Source organism: Babylonia areolata, chromosome 7 (genome assembly GCF_041734735.1).
Source record: "Babylonia areolata isolate BAREFJ2019XMU chromosome 7, ASM4173473v1, whole genome shotgun sequence".
In the NCBI taxonomy this organism is placed as follows: domain Eukaryota; kingdom Metazoa; phylum Mollusca; class Gastropoda; order Neogastropoda; family Buccinidae; genus Babylonia; species Babylonia areolata.
This window is the reverse complement of record NC_134882.1, coordinates 22273777-22287801: the sequence shown is the minus strand read 5'-3', so window position 1 is coordinate 22287801 and position 14025 is coordinate 22273777. Positions and strand designations below refer to the sequence as shown.

Here is a 14025-nt window from a genome sequence, read left to right as displayed (position 1 = left end):
TTTGTATGCGCTGAAGGGACTGAATGGATGAAGCAGGCAAACCAGACAATAGTGTGGCTTGTGTCCAATAGGTTTTTTTTGGTTTGTGGTGGAACTGTCTTGAAGGACAGAGAGGAGAGAAAAAGAGATAGACAGACTGTGTGTGATGGGTCATTTAACTCTTTCACCACCAAGTTTCTGTGTGAAAAACACTCCCCAGCGCCTTATATTTGAGATATGATGCTCTCAGTCTCAGGCTTTGGTTCATGTCACTCAAAACTGGGTGTGGGGGCGAAGGTTGTTCTATTGACAGGACTCTGGCTACAGCTGTCAGGCTTTGTCACAATGTGAACAACGGTCCTTTAAACATGACCCCTTGATGTCGACTAAAGTCATCTATGGTGGTGAAAGAGTTAAATAAAACCTAAGTTTGAATTTATAGTTTTATCAGTCATAGATGCACAGAAATTTGTACAATGTATTGTGATATATCACAAATCATATATGCATTTTTGCACATACATACACACACTTAACTTTGCCCTGCTTATTCACAGGAATCTCAGATTGTTAAGTACATTCATGTTAAAATACAGTAATCAGAAAGTCCTAAATATAATTTTGAAAAAGAACAACCCAACAACAATATTTCCCCCTCTCCATTTTATTTTTTAAGCAGCCCTTCATGAGTTCCTTATGACACTTTAGTCATATCATAAATTTCAGCCACGTCATTTCCATGTGACACCAAAGGTCAAGGTTATTCCAAAGACCTCACAACAACAACAACAACAAAAAAAGAAGAAGAAAACCATTTCTTAGGAGCAGGTATGTTTGTATTATGAAATGAAAGAATGAGGCTAGTTGAGCAAAGGCTTGAGCAAAAATAAGAGGGATAACTCTGTCCATTTACAAGCTAAACAACTTCAAGTCCATGCTGCTTATGCTACCAATTTAGCTAGCACACAGACACTTCAACAACAAGCTGGCTACCACAACACTACTGTTACCACTCTGAACAAACGAGACAATGTGGAGCAAAAGGAAAAGACCTACTCAATCTGGCTCCACAACTGGGCCATCATTGTCATCAGTAGGAGGCACAGTAGGTGGTGTCCTTTCTAAGTACGTTAAATCAGATCAGGCACTACTGAACACCATCAAAGTGACTCAGCAGCAGTGCTGGGTCTTCTTTGTTGTGTGGCCTCCTGGGAACCTAACATCAATGGTTACCTGCAGACTGCTGACACTGGGACTGTGAGAGATTAACCTGGTTGTGGCTGTGTGTGAGGGAATGTGTGGTGTGGGAGTAATGCCACTGAAACCGTGCAGATGAAGGGGCAGCAAAAACAAAAACAACAAAAAATGACAGCAGCAGTACAGGGTCTCCTGGTGACCTGACTTCAATAGTTGTCTGTGGACCCCAGTGTGGTTGTGTATGGGGGACTTGGAAAGTGCCGTGTGGGAATGATGCTGCTGAAATGGCACAGATAATGGGGCAGCAAAAAAATGATCAAAACCACCCCCCAAAAAAACCCTCAAGCACTCCCTCACCGGAACAGGGAGCGTTCTTTCAGCATGATGAGCTCTGGGGTGATGGAGGTCTTCAGCTGCAGCACCAGCCCTGCCCTGATGGCGCCCACGATGTCTGGAGTTCCCCCCTCCTCCCTCAGCTCCGGCTCTCGCAGGTAGCGGTGAGCATCCCGACGCACCTGAACCCACAGGTGTCACTGACGTTTTGCAATGTGCTGTGCAGTTCAGCAGGTCTTAATGCGGAAAGGCAGTTACATGAATTAGATGATTATGATTATTATCATTATTATCATCATCATTATCATTATAATTATCATCACTCTTATCATATTATTATTGTATCTTCTTCTTCTGATTGTTATTGTCATCACTGATCATTATTATCATTATCATCACTATCATCATTTTTTTTTTCATTTCTTCATCTTATTTTCTTTTATATTATTACCAGTGGTGGAATCACTGATCATTATTATCATTATCATCACTATCATCATTTTTTTTCATTTCTTCATCTTATTTTCTTTTACATTATTACCAGTGGTAGAAGCATTACCATTATTATCATATTACATAGTAAGGTAGCTATATAAATTAACTTCTTCTCCTTCTTTGTCGTCTTCTTCTTCTACTTAACATTATCATTATTCTTATTATTATTATAATTATTATTATTATCATCATATTATATCATCAGTAGTAGTAGTAGTAGCAGTAGTATTATCATCATCATTATTATTATCAACATTATTATCATTATTATTACTAGAAGTAGCAGTAGTAGTAGCAGCAGACCCATTATTATTATACATTTCAGTTTCATTTTCCAGGTGATGTCAAAATTTGTTTCAATTTCAAGGTGTCAGAATTTCAGTTTCAGTTTCATAGAGTCAAAACTTCAGTTTCAGATTCAAGGAGGTGTTTATGTGTGTGAATGTGAATGTGAGTGTGAATGTGAGTGCATATGCATGTGTATAAGTGTGTGTGTATATGTGTGTGTGTCCATGCACACATTCATACACATGTCCTTTTCACACGTTTCTGGCTTCCTGTTGCGTTGATGACTTCAGACAGTCACCATACTTTACAACAACAACAAAATCATCATTTTTCACACTTTTCTGGTCACACACATGGGGTGTGTCATTGTGAAAAAGTCATAAACACTCATGGGGCGTGTTTCTTTGAAACAGTCACAAACACACATGGGGCGTGTGGCTTTGAAACAGTCACAAACACACATGGGGCGTGTCACTTTGACACAGTCACAAACACACATGGGGCGTGTCACTTTGAAACAGTCACAAACACACATGGGGTGTGTCACTTTGACACAGTCACAAACACACATGGGGCGTGTGGCTTTGAAACAGTCACAAACACACATGGGGCGTGTCACTTTGAAACAGTCACAAACACACATGGGGCGTGTGGCTTTGAAACAGTCACAAACACACATGGGGCGTGTCACTTTGAAACAGTCACAAACACACATGGGGCGTGTCACTTTGAAACAGTCACAAACACACATGGGGTGTGTCACTTTGAAACAGTCACAAACACACATGGGGCGTGTCACTTTGACACAGTCACAAACACACATGGGGCGTGTCACTTTGAAACAGTCACAAACACACATGGGGCGTGTCGCTTTGAAACAGTCACAAACACACATGGGGTGTGTCACTTTGAAACAGTTACAAACACACATGGGGCGTGTCACTTTGACACAGTCACAAACACACATGGGGCGTGTCACTTTGACACAGTCACAAACACACATGGGGCGTGTCACTTTGAAACAGTGACAAATGCACATGGGGCGTGTCACTTTGAAACAGTCACAAACACACATGGGGCGTGTCACTTTGAAACAGTCACAAACACACATGGGGCGTGTCACTTTGACACAGTCACAAACACACATGGGGCGTGTCACTTTGAAACAGTTACAAACACATGGGGCGTGTCACTTTGAAACAGTCACAAACACACATGGGGCGTGTCACTTTGAAACAGTCACAAACACACATGGGGCGTGTCACTTTGACACAGTCACAAACACACATGGGGCGTGTCGCTTTGAAACAGTGACAAACACACATGGGGCGTGTCACTTTGAAACAGTCACAAACACACATGGGGCGTGTCACTTTGACACAGTCACAAACACACATGCAGCGTGTGGCTTTGAAACAGTCACAAACACACATGGGGCGTGTCACTTTGAAACAGTTACAAACACACAACACACTCACATAGAAGATAGTGCCGCCTTCACACACATGGGGCGTGTCACTTTGAAACAGTCACAAACACACATGGGGCGTGTCACTTTGAAACAGTCACAAACACACATGGGGCGTGTCGCTTTGAAACAGTCACAAACACACATGGGGCGTGTCACTTTGACACAGTCACAAACACACATGGGGTGTGTCACTTTGAAACAGTCACAAACACACAACACACTCACATAGAAGACAGTGCCGCCTCCGCACACATGGGGCGTGTCGCTTTGAAACAGTCGTTTCTTGGCAACCAACACACCTGCACGAAATCACGGCACATGATTGAGCTTGACGCTTCACCAGACCAAGCCTTGTAGTTAACAACACTTATCAAGCCCTTATCCTCAGCTGCTAACGGCCCAAATGACCACACATGGGCCAGATCAGGGCTGAAATCCTCAACAAATAAAATACTGTTTAAAACAAAACCTCAATAAACATCCAATAGAATCAAAATCAGAATGATTTTATCATGTCAGCAAAGATGATGTTTCTCTTTTGGTGGGAGGCACAAGGGGGCAGAGAGGGATGGGAGGGGGGTTGTGGGCAGAGGGGGGCGGGGATGGGGGATGGGAGGGGGTGTTCATTTCCTGCATTTATTTATGAAGTTGGGTATATAATTATGTCAGAAACTGACAGTTGGAAACAACGTAGTTTGTCATTCTGCAGAATGTATACAGGAGCAAAAATAGTTTGATATAATGAATGAAGTACCTTTTTCTGCAGCCTTTACATATATATATATATATATATATAGAGAGAGAGAGAGAGAGAGAGAGAGAGAGAAGTTAAGTGTCATGAATCCTGATGATGGAAGCAGATTACAAGCAAAACAGTCAAACCTGGCATACAACATATACTACAAAATCACACTACACAGTGCATTCACAACAGCAGCTGCCCCTCATGAAGTGCCCCCCTACCTCCCACCCCACCTCCACACACACATACCTGGACCTGGGCAAAACAAACAAAACCAAAAAAAAACAACAAAACAATTTGGAAAAGAAAATCCAGCACAAGTATTGTAGCATTGTATTGCATTGCACTGAATTGTATTGTATTACTCTTTCGTCACAACAGATTTCTCTGTGAAATTCGGGCTGCTCTCCCCAAGGAGAGCTCATCACTATATTGAGAGCATCACCCTTTTTCTTTTTTTCTTTTTTTTCTGGCTGCAATATGACTTGTTTCCTATAGAAGTGGATTTTTCTGCAGAATTTTGCCAAGGACAACCCTTTTTTTGCCTTGGGTTCTTTTATGTGCAATAAGTGCATGCTGCACACGGGACCTCAGTTTATTGTCTCATCCAAATGACATGCATCCAGACCGCCACCCAAGGTCTAGTGGAGGGGGAGAAAATACTGGCGACTGTGGGATTTGACTCTTGCTTCCTAGGTGGACACATTACCACTGGTCCAACGCTCCACACAGTACAGTCACGGTCCAACACTCCACACAGTACAGTCATGGTCCAACGCTCCACACAGTACAGTCATGGTCCAACGCTCCACACACTACAGTCATGGTCCAACGCTCCACACAGTACAGTCATGGTCCAACACTACAGTCATGGTCCAACGCTCCACACAGTACAGTCATGGTCCAACGCTCCACACAGTACAGTCATGGTCCAACACTACAGTCATGGTCCAACGCTCCACACAGTACAGTCATGGTCCAACGCTCCACACACTACAGTCATGGTCCAACGCTCCACACAGTACAGTCATGGTCCAACGCTCCACACAGTACAGTCATGGTCCAACACTACAGTCATGGTCCAACGCTTCACACAGTACAGTCATGGTCACACTCCACACAGTACAGTCATGGTCCAACGCTCCACACAGTACAGTCATGGTCCAACACTCCACACAGTACAGTCATGGTCCAACGCTCCACACAGTACAGTCATGGTCCAACACTCCACACAGTACAGTCATGGTCCAACGCTCCACACAGTACAGTCATGGTCCAACACTCCACACAGTACAGTCATGGTCCAACACTCCACACAGTACAGTCATGGTCCAACACCCCACACAGTGCAGTCATGGTCCAACGCTCCACACAGTACAGTCACGTTCAAGCACGTAAACCTGGAACATGCCTCTTGCCTTGACAATTCTGTCAAATCTTTATCAGAGAATTAAAAAAAAACGAAAAACAACTAACCTGAACATAAACATGATTATACATTACACACAGTTATATATAACAGGCATACACAAAACCAACAATTGCCACTTTACACGTCTCAGGAAAAAAAAAAAAAAAAAAAAAAAATTACAATACAGTATGAATGTCCCATTATAAAGTTTTTGATTTATTGATGTGGATACTTAAATAGCCCTATCCTCGGTCAAGAGACCAAGCTCTAAGCACTTTACAAACATGGAGTCATTTGCACAACAGGCTGACTTCCTGGGTACAGCCAACTGAGAACTGCCTTCAGGTGCTCATCATTTCTTTCCTGTTTCAGTCAGTCAGGCATGCACTCACACCCACACTCACACCCACGCTCACTCACACCCACATGCTCACTCACACCCACACTCACACTTACACCCACACTCACACCCACACCCATGAGTGGATTTTACTATGAAACATTACAAGGGACAAATTTTTGTTGCCGTGGGCACATTTCCTCCAAAAACAGTTCACTACAGTAATCAGCATCAATTTGACATGGACGTTAGACTACAAGTGCCGCAGCCTTGAGGGCTAGCTGGCCATTGGGGACCATCCCAGTGCCAACTGTACCAAAGCCCTCCTGGCCCAGAGAGTTAGGATGTAACTTGACCAAAGTCTGGACAGTAGTTGCCCCCATCACTGTTCTGATGATCTTAGTCGGACACGACTGAATGTCAGACTACTGATTGCTTTTTCTCGGTGAGAATTGTTGTGACAGTCCACTGATGTCCTCACCTGGAGTGTTGATTCCACCTACAAACTTGTGAGGTGAGAAAAACATGGCGTCCTTGTACACCAGAGCAGAGTCTTTGCTGTGACAGAAAGGAACAACATTTGGTATCATTCATCAAATGTGCATAAATGGGAAAGTAACAAGGATAGTAAATCATCATGCTAATCATTTGATCTCCTGGCCTCATTGTTTATCAATTTCAAGTTGAAAAACCAGCGAGGCAACCATGTATTTGTTCTGTATTGTCCGTGTGTTCTGTGTGGCTTGTTCAGGATTAAAGAGGCTATGCCAGTCTTGAACAAAAGCAAGTTTGCATATTTTTTCTGTCATTGCTGCTGTGTGCACACATCAAATGATCGGTATAAGGACAAGCCCGGCGCTTCCTTTTAGAGGAAGTGTCTGGGTTTGTTCCAATGTACCTTTCATTTACCTGTGTGCTAGCTGAATCGGTAGCGTAAGCAGCATTGACTTCAAGTTGTGTACCTTGTGCATGGAGAGAGTTACCACTCTTTACTTTTTTTTTTTTAACAGGACAGTATTCACAAGTTTTGTATAACTGGAAAAGTAACAATTATATATTCATCAGGTGTGTGAGTGAATGGAAAAATAACAGTTAGGGTATTCATCAGTTGTGTGTGAATGGAAAAGTAACAGTTTGGGTATTCATCAGTTGTGTGTGAATTGAAAAGTAACAGTTCGGGTATTCATCAGTTGTGTGTGAATGAAAAAGTAACAGTTTGGATATTCATCAGTTGTGTGTGAATGGAAAAGTAACAGTTAGGGTATTGATCAGGAGTATGTTGATGGAAAAGTAACAGTTAGGGTATTGATCAGGAGTATGTTGATGGAAGACTAACAAAGAGGGTGAAGAAGTTGTGTATGAATGGAAAATGAACAATGAAAGCATTCATGGGCTGTGTATAAATGAAAAAGTGACAATGAAAGCATTCATGGGCTGCATATAAATGAAAAAGTGACAATGAAAGCATTCATGGGCTGTGTATAAATGAAAAAGTGACAATGAAGGTATTCATGGGCTGTATATAAATGTAAAAGTGACAATGAAAGCATTCATGGGCTGTGTATAAATGAAAAAGTGACAATGAAGGTATTCATGAGCTGTGTATAAATGAAAAAGTGACAATGAAAGCATTCATGGGCTGTGTATAAATGAAAAAGTGACAATGAAGGTATTCATGAGCTGTGTATAAATGAAAAAGTGACAATGAAAGCATTCATGGGCTGTATATAAATGAAAAAAGTGACAATGAAGGTATTCATGAGCTGTGTATAAATGAAAAAGTGACAATGAAAGCATTCATGGGCTGTGTATAAATGAAAAAAAGTGACAATGAAGGTATTCATGAGCTGTGTATAAATGAAAAAAAGTGACAATGAAAGCATTCATGGGCTGCGTATAAATGAAAAAGTGACAATGAAAGCATTCATGGGCTGTATATAAATGAAAAAAGTGACAATGAAGGTATTCATGAGCTGTGTACAGATGAACAAGTAACAACTGAATTATTCATGATTTGTGTATGACTGGAAAAATGAGAGTATCAATCAAGCTGTGTGGATGGAAAAATAACAGAGAAAATTCAGAGAGAGCTGTCAAGGGATAGTCTGTAGAGCTCTAAACTTTGTTGTGCCAAATAAGTCTACCACTTACCTCTGCCGTGTCTGTACATATTTCAATTGTGGAGTGCCAAATTAGTTTATAGTATTGCTTTGTTGTTCCAAAACACTCTGTCTGACTTTTATACAATAAAATAATGATTCACATGCACACACAAACACACACACGCACACACACACCCACACCCACAAACACACCATACACCACACAACACACACATACACACAAACATGCACACCACAAAACACACACACACACAAACACACACACACACACACAAACACGCACACAACACACACACACAAAAACATGCACACCACACAACACACACACACAAACACGCACACCACACAACACACAAACACACACAACACACACATACACACACACCACCCACACACAGCAGTTTACCCAGGCACGACAGGGTTCATGTCCAGACGAAGGTAGGGGGCAGAAGTGGCGCGCACGCACGCACGCACACACAAACACACACCACAAACACACACACACACACACACAAACACACACCACAAACACACACACACACACACAAACACACACCACAAACACACAACCCCCCATCCCCTTTCCCCCCACACTCCCCAAGCACACACACACACACCACCCACACATAGCGATTTACCCAGGCACGACAGGGTTCATGTCCAGACGAAGGTAGGGGGCAGCAGTGGCGTAGTCCCAGAAGGCCAGAGCGGAGTACCTGTGAAGCATCACCGTTACAGCGTCCACATCACACAGCACACCTGTCACATTGGACGCCGCGCTGAAGGAACCAATCAGCTGACGGCCAGTCTCTGACCACACCTGGTGACAATGAAAATAGTCTGTTGGTAGTAGTGATAGCAGTAGTAGTAACGCCGCGCTGAAGGAACCAATCTGCTGACGGCCAGTCTCCCACCACACCTGGTGACAATGAAAATAGTCTGTTGGTAGTAGTGATAGCAGTAGTAGTAACGCCGCGCTGAAGGAACCAATCTGCTGACGGCCAGTCTCCCACCACACCTGGTGACAATGAAAATAGTCTGTTGGTAGTAGTAGTAGTAGTGGTGGTGGTGGTAGTCGTAGTAGTTGTAGAAATAACAATAATAAGAAGAAGAATTAAGATAATGATAACAACAATAATAATAATGACAACAACAACAACAACAATAAAAACAATAATAATAATAAAAACAACAACAGCAATAATGATGATGATGATGATGTTGATGATAATAATAATAATAATAATAATAATAATAATAATAAAACCAGTTACAAAGTAGCAATAGCAACAATTACGTCAACAGTGACAATAACAACAATAGGAACAAGACAAAAATACATAACATTGATTATATCTGTATGAAGGATAGAGGAGGTGATTTGGAAACGGGTAGGTGTCAAGGCCAGACCTGAAAGAAGTGCGTGTAGGGACATGACCTGGCGAAGGAGGGAGATCATTCCGGTGATTGTTCCGGAGATCATTCCAAGTGGGAAGGTCCAGAGACAAACAGAAAGAGCGACAGCATTTTTTTTTTACAATTACCAAGGAAAAAAACAACTGGAAAATTGAAACAGAAAAAAATCAGATTAAAAGAATGGAGAAGTGATGGAAGGGAGGTATATGATCTGAGTGTGCCTTTCTGAGAGATAGAATGCAAGACACTCACATTGTCATGTGCACAAACTCACACACACACACACACACACACACAGAGTCTCAGGGAAAGACCTATAGTTTAAAACATTGTTTGAACAAATATGTTTCAAGTTTAGATTTGAAAGACTGACTTTACCTTCAACTTGTTCTCCAAATCACACAGGTCCACTGTCCCCTGCACAGTCCGCTGAATGGTCACCACCTGAAAAATGAGTACGGACAATTACAACTGTTTGAGTTTCAGTTGGAGTTTCTGCATTTGGACAAATCCATATATGCTCAACCACATCTGCTAGGCAGATCCCAGGGTATAACACTTATGCTGCCATGGGTTCCTTTCCAGTGCGCTAAGTATGTGTTACACAATTAGAACAACAGACAAAAACAGAATCCTCCTCCTCCTCTTGCTCTTGATGAAGGTTAAAGTTTACAGGTCCTATAGCCTTTCATGACATTCAGGGCAGAGAATTCATATCCACTGTGTGTGGGACTCAGCGTGGGAAAGATGGGACCAAGATCTTCCGTGACCAAGTCCAAGTAACCATTCACTACCTAGGAATAGAGAGGGAAATCAGAGTTAAGCGCCTTTCCCCAAGGACAAACACCTGAAGCAACAGATGCAGATACAATTTCAGAAAAGAACAGTCAAAAACTTCAACACACCAGGGCTGAAAACACCCACCTGTCCGACTGTCTGGGACAACAAAACACCCACTGACTGTCTGGGACAACAAAACACCCACCTGTCTGACTGTCTGGGACAACAAAACACCCACTGACTGTCTGGGACAACAAAACACCCACCTGTCTGACTGTCTGGGACAACAAAACACCCACTGACTGTCTGGGACAACAAAACACCCACCTGTCTGACTGTCTGGGACAACAAAACACCCACCTGTCTGACTGTCTGGGACAACAAAACACCCACTGACTGTCTGGGACAACAAAACACCCACCTGTCTGACTGTCTGGGACAACAAAACACCCACCTGTCTGACTGTCTGGGACAACAAAACACCCACCTGTCTGACTGTCTGGGACAACAAAACACCCACCTGTCTGACTGTCTGGGACAACAAAACACCCACTGACTGTCTGGGACAACAAAACACCCACCTGTCTGACTGTCTGGGACAACAAAACACCCACCTGTCTGACTGTCTGGGACAACAAAACACCCACCTGACTGTCTGGGACAACAAAACACCCACCTGTCCCACTGTCTGGGACAACAAAACACCCACCTGTCCGACTGTCTGGGGCAACAAAACCTTCAGGCCAACAAGTGGGAACGCTTATTCCTCTTGCACAGAACAGTCAAAAACTTCAACACACCAGGGCTGAAAACACCCACCTGTCTGACTGTCTGGGACAACAAAACACCCACTGACTGTCTGGGACAACAAAACACCCACCTGTCTGACTGTCTGGGACAACAAAACACCCACTGACTGTCTGGGACAACAAAACACCCACTGACTGTCTGGGACAACAAAACACCCACCTGTCGACTGTCTGGGACAACAAAACACCCACCTGTCCTGACTGTCTGGGACAACAAAACACCCACTGACTGTCTGGGACAACAAAACACCACCTGTCTGACTGTCTGGACAACAAAACACCCACTGACTGTCTGGGACAACAAAACACCCACCTGTCCCACTGTCTGGGACAACAAAACACCCACCTGTCCGACTGTCTGGGACAACAAAACCTTCAGGCCGACAAGTGGGAACGCTTATTCCTCTTGCACAGAACACAAAACTTCAACAACCAGGCTGAAACACCACCTGTCCGACTGTCTGGGACAACAAAACACCCACTGACTGTCTGGGACAACAAAACACCCACTGACTGTCTGGGACAACAAAACACCCACCTGTCTGACTGTCTGGGACAACAAAACACCCACTGACTGTCTGGGACAACAAAACACCCACCTGTCTGACTGTCTGGGACAACAAAACACCCACTGACTGTCTGGGACGACAAAACACCCACCTGTCTGACTGTCTGGGACAACAAAACACCCACCTGTCTGACTGTCTGGGACAACAAAACACCCACCTGTCCCACTGTCTGGGACAACAAAACACACCCACCTGTCCGACTGTCTGGGACAACAAAACACCCACCTGTCCCACTGTCTGGGACAACAAAACACCCACCTGTCCGACTGTCTGGGACAACAAAACACCCACCTGTCCCACTGTCTGGGACAACAAAACACCCACCTGTCCGACTGTCTGGGACAACAAAACACACCCACCTGTCCGACTGTCTGGGACAACAAAACCTTCAGGCCGACAAGTGGGAACGCTTATTCCTCTTGCCCACTGAACAAACATTTTCTGTGTCAGTGAATGAGTGACAAGCAGTCAGCTTCAGTGCAGACCAATCACATTTCTCTCCCCCTTACATTTCACTCTTCAAACTCACAAACACACTGACTGACTGAAACCATTTATTGTCAGATTAACTTTTTGTTGTACTGACATTTTAACAATCGCTTGAATTAATATTAACTGAGCAACACAAAGAAAATCAAAATTAATTTGAAAAACCAATGATATGAATACAATTCTAAAAAGAAACATATTAAAAAAAATCAATATGCCAAATATCAATAAAATTTTTTCTCTTCTTTTTTGTTTGTGGGGCCTCCTTCCTCCTTTTTTTCCCCACTTTTTTTTTGTTTCTTTTTTTTCTTCTCTCAATAAACTATTACATACACTCTTCACTCACTCACACTGCGACTGATAGCTTTCATTCATTTGTTCCTCTTGTCTGGCACAACAATTGCCCCAGGTTGTCTTGTGGCATGCGATCTAGGAATGTTTGATGACTATACAGTTGTCTGGGTTTGTTGTTGCTCTAGTGTGTTGCTGCATGCATTCCTGGGTGTAACAGGTAGTGATTTCTGTCTGGGTTTATTATTGCTCTAGTGTGAGTTGCAGTGTTCATTTTTTCCCTTTCTTTTCTTCATAGCCCTTCATTCTCACCCACAACATCCATCCGCATGTCTCTCCCCCCACCCACCCCCCTCAACCTCCACCCCCCCTTTCCCATCCCACTCTCATTGTGTGTGCGTGTGTGCACATGTGCGCGTGTGTGTGTGTGAGTGTGTGAATGTGAATGTGTGTGTGTGTGTGTGTGTGTGTGTGTGTGTGTGTGTGTGTGTGTGTGTGTTCCGTGAGAAATAAATATCAATAACAGTAATATCTCAAAAAATGTTTTAACACACCTACTCACAGACGTGCACCCTCCACCCATCCCCTACACACATCCATGCATGCACACAGACGCCCATTCAGATACCCCCACCTCATCCCCCTGCCCCAAGTACACTTGTTTAGTCACATTCTGATCTCTTTCTCCCTCTCCAAAGACAGTTAAGTATTCACACCCATGTACACAAGCTCTCTCTCCATCTCTCTCTCTCTCACACATACACACTCACACACACACACACACACACACTCACTCATACACACACATACATACACACACGCACACACACACACACACGCACACACACACACACAGAGTCCACTAAATGGAAAAGAAATAAACATGTACCTGTGCACTGACTTCCTTCCATGGCAGCAGATTGGAGTGATGCTCAAAGGGACCCACAAGCACAACCTGCACACAGCAAGGTGGGGTGGGCACGTTGGACAGAATACAGTATGTATGCATTTCGAACTATGGAACAAAACTGTCTTTTTAAAACTGTTCTTTCTGCGTGCGTGCGTGCGTGCGTGTGTGCGTGTGTGCGTGTGTGCGCATGCATGTGTGTGCATACATGTGTGTGTGTGTGTGTGTGTGTGTGTGTGTGTGTGTGTGGTGCGCGTGTGTATGAGTGAGTGAGAGAGAGTGAACATGAGTGAGAGTGAGAATCTTGGAGAGTGTTGGTTTGTGATAGTGTCGAGTGTGTGTGTGTGTGTGTGTGTGTGTGTGTGTGTGTGTTTATGTGTGTGTG

General features: G+C 43.5%; 1 protein-coding gene across 1 annotated transcript in view; it reads right to left on the bottom strand.

Annotated features, from left to right (window-relative positions):
* LOC143284202 (uncharacterized) overlaps nt 1–14025 on the bottom strand; it is a 58142-nt gene that overhangs the window by 39512 nt on the left and 4605 nt on the right. Inside the window, exons 5-10 of the mRNA XM_076590871.1 lie at nt 13623–13688; nt 10174–10239; nt 9018–9199; nt 6738–6814; nt 3989–4062; nt 1534–1691 (exon numbers count right to left, since the gene is read on the bottom strand). Coding sequence (XP_076446986.1) covers nt 1534–1691; nt 3989–4062; nt 6738–6814; nt 9018–9199; nt 10174–10239; nt 13623–13688 — 623 coding nt within the window. The remainder of the gene's footprint in view (nt 1–1533; nt 1692–3988; nt 4063–6737; nt 6815–9017; nt 9200–10173; nt 10240–13622; nt 13689–14025) is intronic.